Source organism: Panthera leo, chromosome B2 (assembly GCF_018350215.1).
Source record: "Panthera leo isolate Ple1 chromosome B2, P.leo_Ple1_pat1.1, whole genome shotgun sequence".
Taxonomy (NCBI): Eukaryota; Metazoa; Chordata; class Mammalia; order Carnivora; family Felidae; genus Panthera; species Panthera leo.
Window position 1 is genome coordinate 74762817 of NC_056683.1, and position 24128 is coordinate 74786944.

Genomic DNA, 24128 nt, shown 5'->3' on the forward strand with positions numbered 1-24128 from the left:
GCTCTCTCTTGCATTCCCAAGACTGGAATTCACAATCAGTAAGGTACTATAGCTCCATTATACTTACAGTATGTGAGTGTATTTTCTCCATACATCTTTGGAAGGAAACCATTACTTTATCAGTATTTTTTTTTTGCAGCCATTCATTCATCAGTTCATTCAGTCAATAATTATTGACATTGCAGATGGAGACACAGTAGACCCTGCCCTAGCTTCCAGACAACTCTAGATCATAACTGAAGATGATTCACTATTCTTCATTATGTTGTATTTTCACATTGTTAAACTCATGCTATTTTTATATTCTCTCATATTTTAAAGTTCTTAATTTCATTCAGCATGTAATTTTACTACCTTAAAAGTATTTTTAATTTTCTCAAGAAAGGTTTAATAATATGTAATTACACAAAGAACTAATTATTGAGGGTAGCTACTCATTACCTTCTGTTGACAGTCTGGGTAATTTTACATTTAACACAGACCTCCGCTGTAGGGCATTCAAGGGAAGAAAAGATCAAGAAAACAAACACATACTGTTTTCCACTTGAGATTTGAGACAGAAGTGAGGCTTTTAAAAAATGGTCAAATCTAACCCAAAGGTATTATGCTAAGTGAAGCAAGTCAAACAGAGAAAGACAAATACCATATGATTTCACTTATATGTAGAATTTAAAAAGCAAAACAAAAAATAAACAGACTCTTAAATTCAGAGAACAAACTCGTGGTTGGAATAGATGAAGGGAATTAAGAGGTCTCAACTTCCAATTATAAAATAAGTCAGTCACAGAGATGAAAAGTACAGCATAGGGAATGCAGTCAATAACACTGTAATAACACTGCTTCCCTTCCCTTCTATAATACTGTAATAACACTGTATCCTGACAGATGGGTACTACCCTTACGGTGAGCACTGAGTGATGACATATAGAATCGTCAAATCAAAATGTTGTACATCTGAAATGAATATAACATTGTGTGTCAGCTATGCTTCAATTTAAAAAACTGGCCAAATATAATCTTTATCCACCCATTTCTGTTGTCTAATGCTACAGATGGAATCATGGTGCTATAAGGGAACAAGTATTTTTTAACTTAAACTTTTGAAAAAAATGATTTATTCTGGTAAAACATAATTTTCTTTCTTTTTAAATAATCTTCACATAATTTTTTTCAAATGTCTAAATTACTTTTCTTTACTAATCTAACTTTATTTCTTTGCATCAGATCTTCAGCAATAACACAAAAAGAAGAATCAACTGAATAATCTCAATTTATTTTTAGAACTAATGCATCAGAATTTTGAGCAACTTGTCTCCTCCGGATACTTTTTAAACTGTTCTTACCTTTCATGGTAATTTAGGATATGGGAACAAAAGATATGAAATTATTATGGCTTTAGGTTATAATTTCATAATTGTTTCTGTAACAGTGGTAATGACACAGTAAAGCAACATGTACTGAGAAGTGAACCTGTGAGATTCCCTTGTCCCCTCAGACTAGGGTATGGCCAAGAGAAATTAATACTCTTTATTTTTTTAATATTTATTTATTTTTGAGACAGAGAGAGACAGAACATGAGTGGGGAAGGGGCAGAGAGAGAAAGGGAGACGCAGAATCTGAAGCAGGCTCCAGGCTCTGAGCTGTCAGCACAGAGCCCGACACGGGGCCCGAACCCATGAACTGTGAGATCATGACCTGAGCCTATGTTGGATGCTTAACTGACTGAGCCACCCAGGCGCCCTGAGAAATTAATATTCTTTTAAAAATTTTTTTAAATGCTTATTTTTGTGTGAGAGAGAGAGACGGAGACAGACAGACAGACAGACAGAATCTGAAGCAGGCTCCAGGCTCTGAGCTGTCAGCACAGAGCTTGATGTGGAGCTCAAACCCATGAACCGCGAGATCATGACCTGAGCTGAAGTCAGACGCTTAACCGACTGAGACAAAGTCAAATCTGGCCTTTGTAACGTAATCTTTACAATGTGTTGATAAATTCCCTTGTCATATTAGTATTAATTTTCACAGAACAACTGTCCTAATGAAAAGAACCAGATGAAAAAGAATCTCATCTTGTGAAGTACACTGAGGCTGTGCATGTGGACTATTACTAATGAGCATTCATCAGAAGGAAAGCATCTTCTTGCTCGCACATCATAGTTTCATCATAGTGATAAAATGTTTGCAAAGATTTGCAGCACCACTACTGATTCCAACATTAGATCCAGAGAATTGTTCGTGAAGTCTTTAATTAAAACTAACCCATAGTGCATTTATAAACCTAACTCCCAGCACTACTTAGTAAACAAACAAAAAAACCATACCTGTCTCAAAACACTCAGGATAGCAAGTGTACATATCTTCTAGAATGTTACTTTCACATGAGCAATTTGACAGCAACGTTGAATGAAGGCCACTCAACACCAGAATATGATGAGGCAAGAATGCACACCTCTACGTCTTTTGAAGTCAGGTCTTTAATATGAAGATACAACTCACCTTTTCTGTTTCTAATGTTAGCCAACAGACTATCTTTTTCAAATTAGATGAAATAAAAATATATATATTGCATGGTTATTATTTTAATATAAAGAGAAAATGCATTCTTACTACAGTCTTCTTTCTGAAGTCAAAATAAAGTAAAATAGCTGTATTTAAGTAGATGTTGAAGACAATCAAGGAGAATCACATGGCTTCACATGGTTTTAAAGTTTGTTTACTTTTGGGGGTGGGGTACAGAGGAGGGGCAAAGAGAGAGGGAGAGAATCCCAAGTAGGCTCTGCACTATCAGCACGGAGCCCGACACAGGGATCAATCCCATGAACCGTGAGATCACGACCTGAGCCGAAATCAAGAGTCAGACACTTAACCAACTGAGCCACCCAGGTGCCCCTGGCTTCACATGTTTAATTGCTAAGAAAATTGTAAAGGCAGTAAGTCCAATGTTCTTGAAGCAGAAGTAGGAAACAAACAAGGCCACACACTAGTGAGAGGGCACAAGTATAAATCAGCAGAACTTCATTTCTGACTGGCTAAGGCGTTAAGACGAGCAACTCAAAGATAGCAGGTTTTAGTTTTAAAGGACTTATATATCAACAGAAATAAGGAGATTAGGAAGGGAAAATTCAAGAGTTCATTTTTTAGAGATTGCTGAATTTTAAAAACACAGTATCTAAATTTCAATATCTACAAATAAGGCCGGCAAAACTGAAGCTTGTAAGAAAGGTAAGGGCTTAAACAACAGATTTGAGATTCGTATCTCCATAGGAAACCATAGGGTTTTCAATGAAAAATATACACACAAAAAACTGGCTAGAAATGAACTTCAACAAAAACTCAAATTTATGAGTGGTAAGAAGAGTAAAATAAGCCCAAAAAAAGGGAAGGAAGATCTGTTATTTGGTTTACTGAGAAACACTCTCACCTGAAATAAAGGTAACACAGTGTTGCATTACATATTAAGAGCAGGTATCTTTCCCCAATAAGGCAACATCTCTAAGACCAGTGTGTCTGATTGCCTTACCCAACCTCCATTCTCTCTCTTTCTAGACTCATGAGAAGCCAGGAAGCTAGATGCAAAATCAGTTCTGTAAATTAGACAGACCTGTGAGAGATCTGGAAGGTAAAACGGAGGCAGAAACCATTTTCCTGCACATTTTAAGCTATTTCTGTCACAAGAAAGTTCCTAGAAGTGTGAGATACATTATCTTTCGGCAGCACTCCACTGCCCACCCTCAAGCTTCCCAGGTTTTGAGTAGTGGTTACTCCTACTTGATGCGACTCCCTACTTCCTGGAAGGTAGCCTCAGGTGTCCGTTCTCTAGCTTCCTCAGGCTGCAAGGCAGCTGAGGCGGTGGCAGCAGCTTCTTATTTTCCGTGTACTTCAGAAATAGTAGCTTCCCTGGTGTGTGAGAATTTATTGTTCCGGAAGTCATTCAGGAGGCTGAGCCTAGACCAGGTCCTAAAGGCTTCTGATAATTACTTAAGCACCCACCTCCCTACATTAGATCCTTTTCTAAATTTAGAGTATGTCGAGTGGTTTCTGTTTCTTGAGTAAGTACGTTGTATTTGGTATTTGAAGTGGTTGTAGAAATCAGGCCCTCAAAAATGTCAAAGATAGGAATCCGGGATTAGATGTGTAACTGGCTGGATCCGAAGGCAGTGATGACCGCCCACAACTATCAAAAAATTGATTCTCACAGTTTGTGCCATGCAGGAGTAAAATAATTACTGAAATCATCACCTCTGTTTTTCTCAAATGAGCAGCTAAAATGAAGCTTACCAGACCAAGCCGCTGCTGAGACAGACCACCATGAGGGGAATAAGGCAAACAGAATATAGAGTGAATGGTTGCTCCTGACTCCAAAGAACAATGACAACACAGGATTTTAAATTACTGGCTCAAGGCACCAGTCAGACAGTGATACTCCAAAAGTGCCCTCAAATAATCTTATCTCTGGCAGACACAGGCCTGTCATCACTCAAAGTCAGAGTCTAATCTTGTAGGTTGCTGAATTACAACATATGTCGTTAAGTTAAATTCCCAGCCTCACCACGGTCTCCTTTGTGAAAGTTAGGATGTTTATTGAGAAGGAAAATTGGAAAGGAGAGTGCTTGGGTAGATTCAAACCAAAGTGAGCTACTCTTGCTAGAAGCTTTTCCTTCTCTGTCTGAAGAGGCTGCTCCTGCCCTGATTGGAGATCCTGTAATCAAGCCACCTTTCATAAGGGAATGAAAAATTTTCTCATGTCCAATCCATCTACTTCATACCCCTTTCCCTTTGCCAACTGCCTAAATACCTAGAATGAGATTTAGAAGCCAGCATGCCCTAGGGAGACAAATACAAAGTCTGACCCAGGAGGAAAAAAATATACAGGCTAAAAGAAGTGCAAGTTCTTACAAATTTCTGTTGGCAGTAGGGTTGCCAGATAAAATACAAGACACTGACTTAAACAAATTGTAAATAGATAACTTTTTAGTATAAGTATGTCTCAAATATTGCATAGGACTTACTAATACTAAAATAATTATTCATGGGGCTCCTGGGTGGCTCAGTTGGTTTGGTGTCTGACTCTTGATTTTGGCTGGGGTCATGATCTCACAGTCGTAGGATCGAGCCCCACACGGGGCTCTGCCCTGGGCATGGAGCCTGTTCGGGGCGGGCTTGCTCTCTCTCTCTCTCTCTCTCCCTCTCCATCTGCCCCTCCCCCACATGCATGCAAATGCACATTCTCTCTCATAAAAAAATTATTTATGTTGATCTGAATACAAATTTAAGTAAGTGGGCATCTTGAATTTTTCCCTGTGAATCTGGAAACCCTCACTGATAAAAATGTAGACAGCTGGTATAGATTCTAAAGGTTCTGACCAGGAAGAAAAGTGTATTTAATTAGATTTTGGATATAATTGATAATTTGTCAATTTGGGTGAACATGCCACAAAACAGGGATTCAAAAGCTAGCCTGAGTATCTGGAAGTAGCTCTAAAATAGTGATTACCAAACTGAAGTCCATGACCAGCAGCAAGAACACCACTCAGGACCTTACCAGGAATGCAAATTCTCAGGCCCTACCCCAGACCTACTGAATTAGAAAGTCTGGGTTGAGGTTTAGCAAGCTGAATTTTAATAAGCTTTCCAAATATTCTTGAGAAATGTCCTCGAAACACAGCCAAGAGCACTTTTTCTTACTCTTCTGCAAAAGGGACCCTTACCAGGGTGACTATACCCAGGGGAAGGGGACATACCCAGACTTTTCAGGAACACTGACGCTAAACTGATGCTACTCCCTGTGGACCCAAAATGTCACTATTCATTCTACCAATTTGAGTTGAAGTTTTTTGGGGATTAGGTGATAAAAGAAAAGTGCATCCAGTGGATATATTACACTATCTGTGGTTATTTCCCCAGTTTCCTGAATATATATTTCTAATAGAAACACTATGAAACTAGCAGAGTCCCCACACTGGTTTCCTGACCTTTTGAAAGACACAGGGGTAGCAATTCCATCATTTCCTCAGTTAACCTGCATACCTGGTCTGTGAAACAGGTTGCGGATAGAGATTTACAATAGGTTACTGTGAATCTGATCAGGTGATGACCCCGACTTGCAGACTTCCAGATGTATCCTCCTTACCAGCATAAAATCAGCATCACTCTTGACACCTGATGGGCAGCTATCAAACCAGCAAACTCTTTTATCTTTATCTCAATAAACAGAGCCCATCAGAAGTAGTTTGCTTCCATCTGGCAGGGATGATATCATACACTTGCTGTCTTATTTCAAGGATATCAACCTCTCTAGCTGTCATGATCCCATGGGTTATCACGCTAACGATATCAGGCTGACTGTACCCGGTGGGCAAGAATTTCAGTAATGCTGGATGCCTTGATAAGTCACATGTATGTCATGGGGTGGGAGACAGAATTTATGGAAGTTCAGAGACCTGCCACATCAACAAAGTTTCTTAGGGTCCAGAGGTCCCCTCCATGTCAAAGACAAATTGCTTCACGCATCCCCTATAACTAAAATGTAGGCAAAAGTTTTGCTGAGCTGTTTTAGTTTTGGAGGTAACATATACTATATGTGTGTGCTCTGCTCTAAAATGAGTATCAGGGATGGTGTCAGATATAAGTAGGATCCAGATCAGGGGAAGGTTCTGCAACTGCTCCAAACTAGAGCCACATGGGCCTTTGTTCCCACAAACCTAAAAGTACTCAAAGTGTCTGCGGCAGATCCAAATGCTGCAGAATGCATCTGGCACACTCCAATAGGAAAATACAGTGGAAGCCTCTGGTGCTTTGGAGCAGAGCCATGTCTTCTTCAGACAGTAACTAATCTCCTTTGGAAAAACTGTTCTTGGCTTGCTTATAGAGGCTGAGATTCTAACCATAGAATATCAAGTGATCATAAGACCTCAAGTGTTATCTAATTTACAGACCCATAAGCTGGGCAAGCGCAAGAACACTCTATCATCAAATGAGAGTGGTATGGAAGAGGTCAGCCTCAAGTCAACTCTGAATACCCGTGCAGGCTGTACAGACAGATGGCTCTTCTGCACTGCATTTCTCCCTCCAATCCCTCTGGGGAGTTCCCCATAACCAGCAGACTGAGGAGAAAAAGAATTCAAGGTTGGTTTAGAGATGGTTTCTCATGCTGGCACTAATGAAAAGTGGTTTGCTGAATCATTAAATCCCCACAAAGGGATGACCTTGAGAGTGGAAAGAAATCTTTCACTGTAGGCCAAACTTCAAACAGTATTATCAATCTGAATTCTACTTTAGGTCAAAGGAAAGATGGTGAGACAAATGGAACTACCCCCAAAATATGAGCAAACTGCTGGCCTGGATGACCAGGGACTTAGAAAAAATAAAACTGGAAGACTGGTGACAAGGTCTGGAGAAAAGGAGTGGGTGGACCTCTCAAAAAGGATAAAGAGCATGAGACTATTTTCATTCCATGCAAATGTAGACCAAAGGCCATATGCCACAAAAAGGTTCTCAATGATCGGGGGGATAAGAGGACTCCATACACTGATGAACAAAGTGATTACATCAGAATGGAGGTTGTGAATAGGTCCAACCACAGAGTCTGATGTATCTGCCACTGTTGCTAAGCCCTTAGTCTGTCAAAAGCAGAGATCAGTGCTGAACTTCTACCACGGCATCATAATCCAGGGAGTACAGAGTCATCCTCCAAGTACCAGCTTAAGGATTAATTCCTTTTACCAAGGAAAAGAGCATAATAGATAATTCATCCTGGATATGGATTTATCACCTCTGCCCATAGTGCTTTGCCAGTGCCACCATCTGTGGAATTATTCCCCATCACGGTATCTCACACAATCCTACTTCTATTTTACTGCACAAGAAGTGAGACAACAGATGCATCCCACAGAATTTGTCAGTCGTAGCATGAATCCCTTCAGTCCAGAAATAGCTGACCTTACATAATGATGGAATGGTCTACAGAAGACACTATTTTAAAGGTATCGAAGAAGATACCTTAAGAAGTTAAAGACTCTAGTATATGCTCTGAACCACTGGCCAGGATATGGTACCTTGCTCACCACTGTTGGATTATATGGGTCAAGGACCCTAGGAGCTGGAGTACCCCTTATACTTGATGAGGTGACAAGGGGCTTCCTATTCCCTATACATCACTACAGGTGGTACCAGAGGTAGCTGTTAGCACAGTAGAGTAGAACATATTGGGACTTAGTCCAAGAGGCAAAGCCTAGAACCTTCAGTAATTCCAATATTTTGTAAGCACCAAAATCCCTGTATAAAATCCCTTCCTGCTTAAAACATCTAGAGTGCTGTTTCCTGCACTTACTCTTGACTAAGAACAGAGAAACGTGACCTCAATGAATCATATATTTAGATTATTACATAGTAAGTCTATGGTATCCAAATCTTTGCATTCTGATACAGTCTTTATTCAAAGATACCATACCATTAGCAGTTCTACATACCAAGTAAGTTAATAACGCCATCATTGTAGCAAGCAAAAAGTTTAATAAGATCTTTGAAAAGAAGCATAAATGCAGCATTTATGACACCATTTGTTAGCTCATTTGGATGCACCTAAAAAAAGATAAAAATTTAATGTTAATTGCATGTCATTAAATGACAATTTTTTTCAGAGCACATGGAAATGTCTCAAATGATTACTAAGAAATTAATTCACATTCTATAAATTTGTATAACTCTTTTAATAACTCTACCAATATTAAAAGATGGACTGTATATATATATTTTTTTTTTTAATTTTTTTTTTTTTAACGTTTATTTATTATTTTTGAGACAGAGAGAGACAGAGCATGAATGGGGGAGGGTCAGAGAGAGAGGGAGGCACAGAATCTGAAACGGGCTCCAGGCTCTGAGCTGTCAGCACAGAGCCCAATGCGGGGCTCGAACTCACGGACCGTGAGATCATGACCTGAGCCGAAGTCGGACGCTTAACCGACTGAGCCACCCAGGCGCCCCTGTATATATATTTTTTGTTTCAGTTTCAGTCAGTGGAGTTAGTCCTATCAATTACAAGACATCTGTACATCCTATTTGACCAATGATCCACAGGTCAATCAAATACACTTCTAAACATCTAGTCTTTTGTTACTTTTACTATGCTATATTATATTCTTCCACTTCCCCTATGTAAAGGTCTCTGTGGAAGGGTTCAAAGGGACCTGAAGTGACTTAGCGAGGAAGCACACACATGGGGAATAGACACCTTAGTCACCGACCTCCAAAATAATTCTTGAGACTTATAACATTCACCCATCCACCAAATACTCTAATCACAAATGCAAAGAAGAATAATTTCTCCTCATCCCCAACCCTTGTTCCCAACTCCTCAAGGGTCTGTTCTTTTTTCCTGTATGACTCCCCCCGCCCCCTTAAGACAGCACTGTTTTTAAGGGCAAGAAAAGCAAAGAAAAATAAATGAATAAAGAGGAAAAAAAAGTTAAGAGAAGCAATTCCATAAATACTTAGTGAAATCTTTACTGTAAAATCCATCAAAAAAACAAGATGTTTTGCTGATTTTACTGAAATTTCACAAGAGATGAATGTTGTGACCAGGACTCAGTTACAGATTAAACTGTGTAATGTTAGCAGAAATTTTAAGTTACTAATATTGGAGGGAAATCTTTGTTTCAGGCAACCACAAAAAGAGAGGAAAGCTAATGTGAGTCAAGAATCTTCTCACGTGTCAGAATATTTTATTTTTGTGAATCAGACATGTTTACTGAAGCTTTTAATTTTGAAATAATCATAAATCCACATGCAGTTGTAAAAAATACAGCAATTCTATGTACGATTTATTCAGTTTCTCTCAATGGCAACATCTTGCAAAACTACTGTACAATATCACAACTAGGATATTGATATTGCTACAATCCACCAATCTTATTCAGATTTCCCCAGTTTCACTTGTACTTATTCAGATTTCCCCAGTTTCCCCACTTAATTCAGATTTCACTGGTTTGTGTGTGTGTGTGTGCACGCATGCACGTGTGTGCTTTTCTTCATGATCTTATCACATATGTAGGTCAGTGTATTTATCACACTCAAGATACAGGTATGGTTTTAAGACACATATCACATTGGTATCGCTAGGAAGAAAGATGATGACAAAGCAAAGATAATTCTCTTTGGTGGATGGTATCATCTAAGCTATCTATATAAAATGGCCTCTAAGAGCAGGCTAAGTTATTTAGCTGCCTAAAGGTACATCTTGTAGCTTCTTCATCCTGTCAAACACAACAGAAGACCACCATCCTGTTCTGAAGTGGGGTTCTGAGAACACGCCATTTGTATTTTTCCATGACTTAAGTAAACACCTGGTAAAGTGCCCAAACTGGGCAACCAAGGTCATCTCTACTGTGCGAAGAGCCTAAATGAAGTGTTCTTCTAGTTCATTGAAACAGGGGAGATCTAAATCTGCTTCCTGAGCATATTCCCAGCTTTACCTGTAGCCCACCTTCAAACAAAAGACAGTATTGACTGTGTAAGAAACATTTTCTAGTGAGATACATACATCAAATTCAAGCAGTGCATCAATTTGTCCCTGCAGTATTGGCATACTCTTTAGTAGCTTTTCAGGAGCCATTGTCCTCATTACACCATCGGCCCTACAATTTTTTTAAAAAAAGAGAAAGATAAAACTCACTTGTATATGGAAAATTCAAGACCACATGCATTCTTCTAAGCTTCCCCCCACCATTTTCCTGTTAATCTTACGGGATGATTTTGAGATATTAAGAGGCTGTAGTTGATTACCCTCTCTACACTACTTCCTCTTACCCGTTCTCGTTCCTCAATCACACAGGCAATGCTTTCTTTTTCTCTGCATTGCCCTAAGGAAGAAAGCAGTGTGGTCTAGATAAAAGAGATCAGTTGAATTATTGGATGTACTTTTCCAAATCTATAACAGAGGTATACATTTTGTGAATGCCAGTTTATTGGCTTGTTTTTGAGAGAAAGAGAGAACACGTCTTAGAAGCTTTTGAAACCTGTAGGGCTGGGAGTGCAGAGTGTATACTATTAACTATCAAGGGGAGAAAACTGCAAGCGGATATGCACAGTTTGGCCAAAAGGAGACAGAATTTAACTAGCTGCAGAGGACACAACCAGAGGTTCATGACGGAGGGTGCATCAGAGAAGGCAATGAACCCTGTGCCTACCCACAGGCCTCTTAGGGGGCCACTGCATCCAGTGATGGCAGTATTGAAGTAACTGAGGGAAATACCCAGGTGATGTGAACAGGCTAATGATGGCAACTTTCAGGGTCTCTCCCACTTCGAGGGTAGGGAAAGCATCCCAAAGTATCCTTAAGTGCCCATAAAAGGGTGTAGAAGTTCCTAAGAAGGCTATGGACCTACTACAGAAAGGCCACAATGCAGCTGGGAACAACAGCCATGGCTGCCCAGGCCCATGTAGGACGTCAGAGGAAAGCATGTAAACTAGAATCATCCATAATCAGAAGGAGATGAAGTAAAAACCTAACATTCTATAAAATGTTCACCCACAAGAAGCTAATTATTTTGAATGGGCAAGTTTATATTGTTCACCACCATGATAAAAAAAAAAAAGTGTATCAAAGCTAAGCCTGGGTCAGTATTAGAAAAATAGAATTTTGTCTTTTTTTGTGTGGATTCTTGAGACTAAAATATTAAACTTACAATATCTTGTCATTATTTCAAATCAGGAACAAATACAAGACCTGCACAAATTTATGGCAGAACACTTCTGATTAAATTCAGCATCAATTTAGAGGGAAATAAATGATAATCATGTATTAAAATCAAGTGCTTCTCTTTCGATGAGGTTTTCTAAATCCATGGTTAGTATTACTAATCAGTTCAATTGTGTGTGTGTGTGTGTGTTCAGTTTTACCTCAATCAAAACACACTGAAATAACTACTGTCAACTAGAGCCACTGTACTTTGAACTTTGAATGACCTTTGTTTCAAATTTCTCCATTTAAAATTATTTAAAGGAATATATGTGTTTAAGAATTTTGAATTGATTTTAACAAATAAAATGTTATGCCATGTCAACTATGGGCAGCAAATTAGATTTTCTGCAAGAAAATATACATGAAGTAATACATATTACAATCTCAAGGCTGAGTTCTAAAATACTATTGAGTCTCTTTTTTCAGGTGATTGTAAACTGGGCCTTCATGACCAAATTATTTGGCATTTAAGCTTAGTTAAGGAAAGCCAAGTGTTCCCCAAAGACTTACTCTGCTCAAATAAATATGAGAAAGAAAAAAAACCCCAAACATACCCCTTCTTCACTCTGGCAAAATCAAATGCCATCTGTCTGTAAGAGAAAGCCTTTTCATTCAAATATCTACTATAGCGCCTTATGAAGGTAGACATATCATAACCTGGGGAGAGGGGCAGAAGAAGTAAAACTAATTAATATAATACCTTCAATTGTGCTTTGGTTAGTACCATTTTTTTTAAATTCCGCAAATGTAAATAATGCTAGAATGAGGTCAATAAATGTATCAGAAAGGCCTCATTTTAAATCCTACTGCAAGCAAAAATACTTTAGGCCTTAGACATTCTAAGACATTTCAATTTCGTTATACTACCATCCTTGTACAGATTAATTATCTTTTCTGATTTTCCTTAAAATTTGTTTATCATTTCAAAAAACAGGCTGTTTCCGTCTTAATACGCATAGCTACCTGAGAACTACCTGCTTGATGCGTTTGTCTTATACATGATACGCAACCAGTAAGTATGATGAATGGACACATGACTGCAGTTCAAATTCTAATTTATGAAGAACGTTGCTTCAAGGCTGGAATCTTTTTCTTTTTTAATTGGGAAAGTACCTTTCATTTCATTGCCTTTTGTACTTTCATAAACAATTGTGGGTCTAGAATACTGACTATTAAGGTAAACACTGAAAAAGACAAAAAGTAAAGTTAATGTTATCTATATGCTGAGTTGTCTAAAAATTAAATATTTTGAAGCTCTACAAAGTAACAATATAATTACTTTTAAGCTTTTTCCTGAATACCCAACAGAACTATCAGCCACACTAATTACAGATTAATAACCTCACTTCAAAAATTAAAAAAAAACCTGCATCAAAAGCATTATCCAAAAATTTAGAAAACATAAATATTCTCACCATGGGATCCACTTTTGTCCAAAAAATTGCTGAGATTGAATAGTGTATTTCTAGAGGCCAAGTACTGAATAAATCTCTGAAAAACAAAAATTAGAATGAAAACCAATATTCCCAAATCATACCTTTAAGCAATTTCTGATACTAAAGGATGCTACCAATTCTCATAATGATCTTATTTTTTACTCAGTTATAAAGCTTCTCACTCTTTCTCTGAAAGGGAAAAAAGACTGAAAAGTACTCATTGAATTAGAATTAAATTTTATGACCTTTCATTTTTTATATAACAGAAACACTGCAATTTAATATGATTCAGTAAGCATCCCATATAAAATGGATAATTTTTATTTTATTAATATTTTCCAAAATTAAGCATCTTTATGAAAGCAATTTTCATTTAAAGACTATTCCTAATGGGAAAAATAATTTCATTGTTCCTTTCTCCTGACATTTTTGCCCACTAATGCATTTATATGGTATATACAATTCAAGTACCAGTAATATTTAATATTTCAATGTCTCCAAAAGAATGTCTAACATTTATTTTTTGAAAAATAGCTAAAGAGATTAGAATTGTACTCCTCCCGATGATTTTGAATCATATATTTCCTGTTCTTCTTCTCCTAATTAGTGAAAAGTCAAAGAACCCTCCATAAAAGTCTCCCTCCCCGACCCAAAAAAAGAAAAGTTAAGTTTACTTCATTTACTTCCTTTACCTCATTTCCATGCACCATGAGATGATGTGTTGTGACTAAAGCTTTAAATACAACCACCCAGCTACTGTTTGTTGCCCGCTCAAAGAGGGTGTCGGCCATCTGAGGAATATTAACATTGGTCTCATTGGTAGCCTGGATCAAATCTATGAAAGTAGAAGAAATCCAACAATGATATTAATCATTACACACAAAACTTCATTTCAAATTTTAAACTTTTAAACCTGCTTACTAAAACAGGAGTCCCAAAATTGCTTTAACAATAACTAATAACCAAATTAAAATGAAATTACAGTATCTTTACACATGAACACATAAATACACGTTTTACCCAAAGCATTTATTTTTTTCTTGAGCTTATTTTTTTCTACGGAATTCTGTGTCCTATTCTGAATTTTATTGGTTTTCTGGTACCAATATCACTCTTTAAAATTACGAATTACAGGAAAGCTAAGCCTCATGTCAATTCTTCTTTCCTAGCACAATGTCCCAAAAATGTACTCATTCTACACAGCATTTGAAGGCAATAACATAAATGTATATTTTGAAACATGAAGCTGCTAAAATGCATACTTCACCTGGATTTTAATTCTGATGGGTCCTAATAAATATACTTACCACCTAAGTGGCAGATGAGAGCAAACAGTAAAAAAAAAAAAAAAAAAAAAAAAATTCCATCACACTTACCTAAGCTACCAAAAAACACCATGAATGCATTAAATTACTAGGGTGTGACTTGAGCTTATAAGAGAGAAACCTTTATGATACATTCACTGTCCATATTTACATATTATCACTATGATTCCAGTCGTGCCTCAGGGAAAAAAAAATTTATATAGTGGCCAAAGCGGGCTGCCTAGCATTCAGAAAAAGTGGCGAGTGCTGCCGAAGAGGTATGAGGCAACCAAAGACAATGTGCCACGGGACAGAAGCTAAGCCACACTGGGGCAGCGCAGACTTGAGGGCGGTACGGCTGACCTTTGAACAACATGGGTTTGAACTGCAAGGGTCCACTTTCACACAGATTTTTTTAACAGTACAGTACCATAAATGTATTTTCTCTTCCTTATGATTTTCTTAGTAACTTTCTTTTCTCACTTTATTGTAAGGAATATGGTTCATAACACATGTAACATAAAATATGTGTTAACTGACTAGGTTACCAATAAGGTTTCTGGTCGCTATTAGTCAACAGTAGGCTATTAGTCGTTAAATTTTGGAGGAGTCAAAAGTTAGCCTCAGATTTTTGACTACATGGGTGGTCAATGCCCCTAACCCCTGGGATTGTTCAAGGGTCAACTGGTACTTCCAACAGCACAGTATGATCCCTCAGGACAATCCTACAAGACTTCTCTTACAAGCCACACCCACCCTGCAGAGAACTGCAGGTGATACTCAGTTACAAGAGAATCCCATGCAACAAATGCAGAGACAGACCCATCCTTTTCCTGACCAAAATCCATGCTCAGTAATCAATAAACCATACATTTGCTTTATTCATTTATTTATTTTATAAAAAATTAGGTTTAAAAAAAGTTGATACTGCAACCCTGAAATAAATTCTGCTCCCTTTTAAGTGCAGGCCGATGTGGTCTCCCTCTGTTTTAAAATCTGAGGCATTTTGTTCCCGCTGGGTATTCAGGTTAGATGTGTATCCCTCGTAAGTTCCTACCATACCAAAGCTCCTTGACGATGGCAACAGTCATGCCAATGTCTGTTTTCTGTGGAGTGCGCTGTGCACAATAAATATTTGTTAAGCAAAATTTACCAAAAAACCCCATACTTTAGCCCAAAATATAAGCAAACAATTCTTTAAAGAAGAAAAATCACAAAGCTGTGACATGGTTTCTTGAGACTGTATCATGGGACTACTTTATACTTGAAATTCTGTTTCAGTCACAAATTATTTTATTCATTCATTTATTGAACTGGGATCTGGGGATATAGAAACATATTTCTGGTCAGAGGAGACAAATACCTGGTCAGATAATTGAGAAAGCCTCTAAGAAACGAGTAAAGAGAAGCAACAAGATAGAGTCCAGAGAGCCCAGGTCCAGGGTTAGTTTAGCCCCTGTCTAGATAACAAACTCTAACAAATAAAATGTTTCTTTCATTTAGGCCCTTATCTTTAAAATAGGAGGTAATAATTACTACCTTTCAGGACTATTATAAGGATTGCAAAGTGTCTTAACATAGTAGGCACTGAAAACAAATGTTTGTAAGTATTCTTATACACACACTGAATTACGAGAACAGAGTAGGGTACTAGGAAAGCATCCATGGGGAGGATCCTAAAGTCAGCTATGCCATGGGAGAGGAGAAGGACATTTTTACCAAGTGAGCAAAGTGTGGAATCCTAAGAGGTGAGATGTCCTTGGAGAACTGTGGCAGTCTGGGGGCTGGGTATGTGTGGGCAGGTGATGGGGAGGAACTTAACTGAAGAGCAAGGGCATGACCAGTGAGGGATCTCACACATGATTTCACCCTACAGGAGCCTTGGCAGGATTTTAGCAGAGAAGTATAAGACTTCACTTTTATAGTCAACCACATCATTCAGTGACTACTAAATTTTATCTGCAAAGGTAAGCAGAGGCATGGGATAAGATATGCCTGGAAAGATATACTAGAATACAGGAAGAGAGTAAGTTAGAAAGCCCAGTTGAGAATGAGATGAGATGAGCCTGGCTAATGAAAAGGCAGTAGGGATAGAGGGAGATAATGAATGGAGTAGAAAAATATTCAGGAGGCTCAACTGATGTCTCTAGGTGAGCAAATGGATATTAGAGGGGAAAGGAAAAGGAATCATGACCAATTTCAGATTTCTGGTTTGGGGTCCAGTAAATGCTTTTTACTGGAAAGGGAGGAAAGCTGGTTTCAAAGGAGACATAAACTATTTTGAACACAAAACATTTGAAGCAGATGCGAAGATCAATGTTGAGATGTCTGATAGTGGCCTGGAAGCATGTTCTAAAGTCCAGGATGGGGTGCCTGGGTAGCTCAATCAGTTGAGCATCTGACTCTTGATTTCGGCTCAGGTCACTGGATCAACCCCTGTGTCTGGCTCCACTCTGAGTGCGGAGCCTACTTAATTAAGGTTCCTTCTCTCTCCCTCTGTTCCTCTCCCCTGCTCATGCTCTAAAATAAAAATAAAATAAAATAAATAAAGTTCAGAACCAACACTCGACCTAGATACAAATTTAGGAGTCATCAGCAATGAAATGGGAGCTGAAATCATGGAAGTAGAAGAGGTAATACCCCTCCCCCCATGGAGATTATGTTATAAATAAGAAATAAGAATCAAAGCTAAAAAAGACTAACATTTAGAGATAAATGGAAGAAAAATGAGTGAGGTAACAGATGGCAAAGAGAAGCCCAGGAAAGTGAAATTGTGAAAGCCAATTAAGAAGAGAGCTTCACAAAATTCAAGAAGCAATTAGGGATCACCAATGTCAACTACTACTGAGTCCTCACAAACTGAACCCCAAGAATAGAATACATAAAACTATCGGCCTGCTGCCATGCGCAGGAAATAAAGCTCAAGTACAGACTAGTTGTGAAGGGGAGGGGGTCAAAGGATGGTTTTTATGGTTTAAAGATGGAACACATTTAAGCATATTTAAATCTAAGTAGGAAAAGCCAAAAAGAGGTAAGGTTGAAAAGAGCAGACATAACTTATGGGGAATTCTAGAGGCAGAAGGAGCTCTAGAATTTCTGAATTCTAGAGATGTTAGTGTTAGCCTCAGAGAGGAGTGCCACACAATGGAGAGAGGTAAGGATGGGGAGTGGAGTGGAGATGGAAGAATGAGTGATGAGATACAATGCTACTGAGAGGCATGTCCTTGATGAAGCAGAGGTTATAGATTTTATTAAATCCTGACCTTAAAATATTCATCTTTTAAATATTCTATTGTCAGGGGCTGGCAAACTATAGCTTGTTGGGCAACCTGGACATGTTTCTTGTTTTGTAAATAGTTTTATTGGAACACAGCCATGCCCATTTGTTTACATTTTGTCTAAAGCTGCTTTCACACCACAGTGACATAGCTGAGTAGTTACAATGCTCAACTGAAACTAAATTCAGTGGTCCACGAAGCCTAATATTTACTCTCTGACCCTTTAGAGAAAAATGCTTGCTGACCCTGTTCTGTCACTAAATGGGAAGTGTGCATAAAGCAACTCTGATGCACAGCAGAGATGAATTCTGGAAAAGCAATTGTGTGTTGAATTATGAAATGAACTAACCACTTGTGTAGACTGTGATTTTTACTTGAAAGAGTGACTGACAGACTTCAAATCATGGTGATTCTGACTTGGTATTCAGCAGTTATTTTCTCAACCATAAAGAAAGTGAGCCTGTCAAAGAAAACAAATGACAGTACTGGTTGCCAATGATAAAATTCCATATTTTAGTTAAAATTAGAATTTTTGAAAACTTGTGTCTGCCACAGTAAGCTTCACAATTTTCCAGCTCTCTGTTAAGATTGTTGGTGACATTCATGAGTATCATTTGTTGGTATTATATAATGAAATATGACAACATTTGGAAGATGTAACTCTGCAAACCAATATTTTTCAAATGGCTAGTACATAATGTTACAAAATAAAAATTCAATTAATTCAAAGATAGACCAATGAGAATGGATTTTAACATAACAGAGTATAAAAAATTCACTGATGTGGTTTCAGAATCAATATTGCAATCTAAATTCAAGAAACTACTACTGAAGGGTTGCCTGGGTGGCTCAGTTGGTTAAGCATCTGATTTTTGGTTTCAGCTCAGGTCATGATCTCATGGTTCCTGAGTTTAAGCCCCACTTCAGGCTCTGTGGTAACAGTTTGGAACCTGCTTGGGATTCTCTCTTTCCCTCTCTCTCTGCCCCTACCCTGCTTGTGCACTCATATATGCTCTCTCTCTCAATAAATAAACAATGAAAAAAGAAAGAGAGAGAGGGAAAGAAAGAAAGAAAGAAAGAAAGAAAGAAAGAAAGAAACTCCCATTTAGAGAGTTATGGTGTAGTATCAAAGAAGGAAATCCACCAATTTTCTGAAAAAGTTATTAAAATAGTTCTCCCCTTTCCAACTGTGTATCTGTGTGAGGACCGATTTTCCTCATACACCTCAACTCAAACAGTATATCCCAAGAGACTGAATATAGAAACAGATATGAGCATCTGTCTTCTATTGAACAAGACATGAAAAATACGTATAAAGATTTAAAACACCATTCTTCTCTCCATATTTTTGTTTTAGAAAATAATTACTTTCCCTAAAAGTATTATTTGTGTTAATATGCCAATAGGATTACTACTGTTATTTTAACATGAAAAGTATTTTTAAGCTTTCTCAGTTCCAATTTCTAATACATTACATTTCTAAAGATATAACTTACATAAACAAAAGCTCTCAAAATTCCTCAATAATTTAAAAGTACAAAGGTATCCTGAGACCAAACAGTTTGAGAGTTGCTGTTCTTGGTATATATCTAAAAAGAGAATTGCTAGGTTGTAGGGTATCTACATAGTTAACTTTACAAAATGTTTTACATAGTGGTTACAACACTTATATTTTCACTAGTAGTGTATACAATTATCTACTGCTCTACTTGCTCAACAAATAAAGGGTTTCGATTTTTTAAATTTCAAAAAATTAAAACAAAGCATAGACATAAACATGCAGAAAAAAAGTTCCTGAAAATTGTGCAAATCTAAATGCTAAAATATCTGTCATATTTGAATTCCTTAGAATTCAAAGTGTTAGCTGAACTTGAGACAGAACTGGTATCTTTTTAAAGATAGTCTTTTTTAAATGTTTATTTTTGAGAGAGAGAAAATGAGTTGGGGGGGGGCAGAGAGAGTGGGGGGCAAAGAGAGAGAGGGACAGAGGATCCAAAGGATCCTAGGATCCTACGGTTGCTGCTAACAGAGAGCCTAATGTGGTGCTTGAACTCAGGAACAACAAGATCATGACCTAAGCCAAAATCAAGAGTCAGGTGCTTAATCGACTGACAGTATCTTTATTGAAGTACAACTGACATACCAAAGAAAACTATACACATTTAAAGAATACTATTTGATAAATGCTGACAAATATCCATCCATAAAACTACCATCAAAATCAAGATAGTGAACATATCCATCACCCACAAAGTTTTCCTAGAGACCTTTTATAATTCCTCTTCCCTACCCCTCCCCATTCTTCTCTGCTGCTGTCCCTTAGCAACCACCAATTTGCTGTTAGCCAACATACATTAGTTTGTATCTACCAACACATAAAGATTCTAATAAAGGGAATCATACTTTTTTTTTGGAGGGGGGAGGCAGGGGAGAGGTCTGGTTTCTTTCACTCAGCATAATTATTTTGAGACTCATCCAACTGTTGCATTCCTTTTTTATTACTGAGGTGTATTCTGCTATATGGGCATAAAAAAATTGTTTATTCATTCACCTACTGATGGACATTTGGAATGCCTCCAGTTTTTGATTATTACAAGTAAAACTGCTATGAACATTTGTGTACAAGTATTCACATGGACATATGCTTTCAGTTCCTTTGGGTAACTGCCTAGGAGTAGACTGGTTAAATCATTTGGAAGTAAATATATCAGAAACTGCCAAACTACTTGAAAAATGGTTGTATCACGTTACATTCCTACCAGCAGCATACAGGCACTATAGTTTATCTTTTTGCCATTCTAACAGGCGTGACAAGGTGTCTCATGATGGCTTTTCTTCGCATTTCTGTAATGGCTACTGAAGTTGAACATATTTTCCATGTACTTTTTGTTACTTTATTTGCCATAGGTATGAATTCTTAGCCATTTTTATTGGATTGTTTTCTAATTATGGAGTTATTTTGCTTCAAGTTGATTATGAGATATATAATTTGCAAATACATTCTCCAAGTCTATGGCTTCTCATTTCATGCTTTTAACTGCCTTTCAAAGAACAGGAATTCTCAGTTATGTGAAGTCCTATCTACCAAGATTTTCTTTAAGGGTTTGTGCTTTTGTGTCATACCTAAGAAATCTTTGCTTGAGTCAAAGTCACAAAGATTTTCTCCTGTTTCTTCTAGAAGTTTTATAGTTTTAGGATTGTATGTTAGATCTACAATACATTGTTAGTTTTTATAAATGGTATGGGGAAAGGATATAGGGTTTCTTTTTTTTTTTTTTTTTTGCATATATCAAATTGTTCCAGCACCATTTGTTGAGAAACATCCCTTTTATTCTTTCCCACTTTGTACCTTTGTCAAAAATCAGTGGACCATATATCTTGGGGTCTATTTCAGGACTATGTTCTATTCATCCATTTGTCTGTCTTTATACCAATACACTATCTTTGTTACTGTAAATTAAAAAAAAATTAATGTTTATTTATTTCTGAGACAGAGAGAGACAGAGCACGAGTGGGGGAGGGGCAGAGAGAGAGGGAGACACAGAATCTGAAGCAGGCTCCAAGCTCTGAGCTGTCAGCATAGAGCCCGACGCAGGGCTTGAACTCACAAACCGTGAGATCATGACCTGAGCCAAAGTCGGTCGCTCAACTGACTGAGCCAGCCAAGTGCCCCATGTTATTGTAAATTTTAATAATTCTTGAAATCAGTGAGTGCTAGCCCTCCAATTTTGTTCTTCTTCAAAGTATTTTCTTGCTCTTTTAGATCCTTTGTATCTCTATGAGTTTTATGTTGAATTTCTCAATTTTAACAAAAATTGTCTGCTGGGATTTTGATTTGGATCATGTTGAATGTATAGTTCAATTTGGGATGATCTGGCATTTTAGCAATACTGAGTCTTCCCACTTATATACATAGTCTGTCTTCCCACTTACTTAGATCTGCTTTCATTTGTCCCAGCAGCGTTGGGCAGTGTTCAGTATTCAGGTCTTACATATATTTTGCCAGATTCATTCCTAAGTATTTCACACATTTTGATAACATGGTAAATGGTACTGTTTTTTTTACATTTCAACGTTTTATTTATTAAAAATTTTAAAAATGTTTATTTATTTTTAAAGAGAGAGGGTGGGGAGGGGCAGAGAGAGAGGGAGACACAGAATCCGAGGCAGGCTCCAGGCTCTGAGCTGTCAGCACAGAGCCCAACACGGGTCTCCAATCCACAAACCATGAGATCATGACCTGAGCCAAAGTCGGATGCTAAACTGACTGAGCCACCCAGATTCCCCTACATTTCAACTTTTTAAAAATTTTGTTCTTATCTGAGAGGGAGTGTGTGGGAACAGGGGAGAGTGGCCGAGTGAGAGAGAGAGAGAATGAGAGAAAGAGAGTATGAGAGAGAGAGAGAGAGAGAGAATATGAGAGAGAAATTTCAAGCAGACTCCCCGCTCAGTACAGAGCCTGATGCAGGGCTCAATCTGACAACCCCGAGATCATGATCTGAACCAAAATCAAGAGTCAGATGCCTAACTGACTAAGCCACCCAGGCACCCCATTTTTCATTTCAACTTCTAATTGTTCACTGCCAATATTAAAAAATACAACTTATGTATTTTGGCTATATCCCACAGCTTTGCTTATCCCACTTATCAGGGGTTTTTTTGGTGGATTCTATCATATATTCTACATAGATATGCTATCTGTGATAAAGTCAGTTTTTACTTGTTTACAGTCCTGATACCTGTTCTTCCTCCTCCTCCAATTATTATTATTTATTTTATTTTATATTTTTGCTTGATGGTGTTGCTACTGGCTAGAATGCAATTTGAAGAGTGGTGAGAAAGAACATCCCTTTCTTTTCCTAACCTTAAGGGGAAAACATTCAGTTTTTCATTAGTAAACGTGATGTTAGCAGTAGGTTTTTCAGAGATATCCCATGTCACATTAAGGAAGTTTCCTTATATTCCTAGTTTGCTGAGAGTTTTTATCATAGACGGATATTGGATTTTGTCCAATATATTTTCTATATCTAGTGAGATGATCATATGGTTTTTCTTTTTTAGTCTGTTATTATGGTGAATTACATTGATTAGTGGTCAAATGTTAAACCTTGCATTCTTAGGATAAACTCCGTCGGTCATGATGCTTTATCTTTCTGTCACTGGATTTGATTTGCTAATGTTTTGTCAAGACTTTTTACATGCAGGTCTATAAGGAATATTAGACTACAGTTTCTTTTCTTGTAATATCTTTGGTTCTGCAATCAGAGTAACGGCCTCATAAAATAAGTTGAGAAGTATTCTCTCATCTTCAATTTTCTGGAAGAGTCTGTGTAGAACTGGGGTTATTTCTTTTCCGGTCTTGGAGTTTTCTTTGATAGACGTTTTTAACCATAACTTTGATTTCTTTAATAGATACAGAGTTGTTCGGGTTATTTATTTTTGAATGAGTCTGGGTAGTTTGTGCTTTTAAACACATTTTTCCTTTTCACGTCAGTTGTTATCCTGGCAACAAGTCGTTAGCAGTATTCCCTGTTTTCCTTTTAACATCTATAGAGTCAGCAGTGATGTCATCTGTCTCATAATTACGTGATACTGGCAATTTATGTTTTTTTCTTTTTCTTTCTGATCAGCCTGGTTAAGGTCATTTTAACTGTATCAATCTTCTCAGAGACCCAGCTCCATCCACGCAGTTCAGAGAAGGCTGCAGTTCAGGTGGCGTCCTCCACCTTTTGCTACAGCCTGGAACCTCTCTTTGCTACAACGTAGAACTCACTTTGTTTTCCGCCTCTCAGAGATCACTGTGCCCTATTGCCTGACATCCAAAATACTTAAAACAGTTATTGAATACATTTAGTCCAGTTTCTCAGTTCTTTCAGGCAGGAGGGTAAATATGGACCCTGTTACTCCATCTTGCCACAAAGTAGAAGTCTTTCATTTTGGTAGTTTTAAGCACTTGAACATCTTTTGGAAAATTCCTCTGAGGCAAGATAATATCCAAAAGTAGAAGAAAAGAAATAGATATAAGTGGAAAAAGAAGTTTAACTTTTGAGAGTTGTAAATAATTATTCACTAAAATAAGAAAATGCAACAAACCTGAATAACTCAAATTCATGATCACCTACTTCTTTTTCCACTGCTGTGTGAGACTCTCAACCACCTGAGCCATGTGAAAGCATGGCATATGACAGGGCCCTTCTTATCTCTTACCTGGACTGCTCTGTAACCTGTTCTCTGGATTGCATCCAGCCCAACTAGATGTACTTGTGGAAAAATGACCGCCCAAGTGTACACTTCTGATCCTGGCAGTCGCCTGATCAAAACCCCGCTGGGGGCCTTCTGCTGCCCATTGAATTAAACACAATGACCTCAACCC

General features: G+C 37.7%; 1 protein-coding gene across 4 annotated transcripts in view; it reads right to left on the reverse strand.

The window, feature by feature from the left end:
• The window catches only part of SNAP91 (synaptosome associated protein 91), a 145006-nt gene that overhangs the window by 81504 nt on the left and 39374 nt on the right, over window positions 1–24128 (reverse strand). For all 4 annotated transcript variants that reach the window (XM_042939273.1, XM_042939272.1, XM_042939271.1 and 1 more), the window contains exons 3-7: window positions 13866–14008; window positions 13153–13228; window positions 12292–12394; window positions 10538–10631; window positions 8469–8580 (exon numbers count right to left, since the gene is read on the reverse strand). In XM_042939273.1, the coding sequence (XP_042795207.1) occupies window positions 8469–8580; window positions 10538–10631; window positions 12292–12394; window positions 13153–13228; window positions 13866–14008 (528 nt within the window). The remainder of the gene's footprint in view (window positions 1–8468; window positions 8581–10537; window positions 10632–12291; window positions 12395–13152; window positions 13229–13865; window positions 14009–24128) is intronic.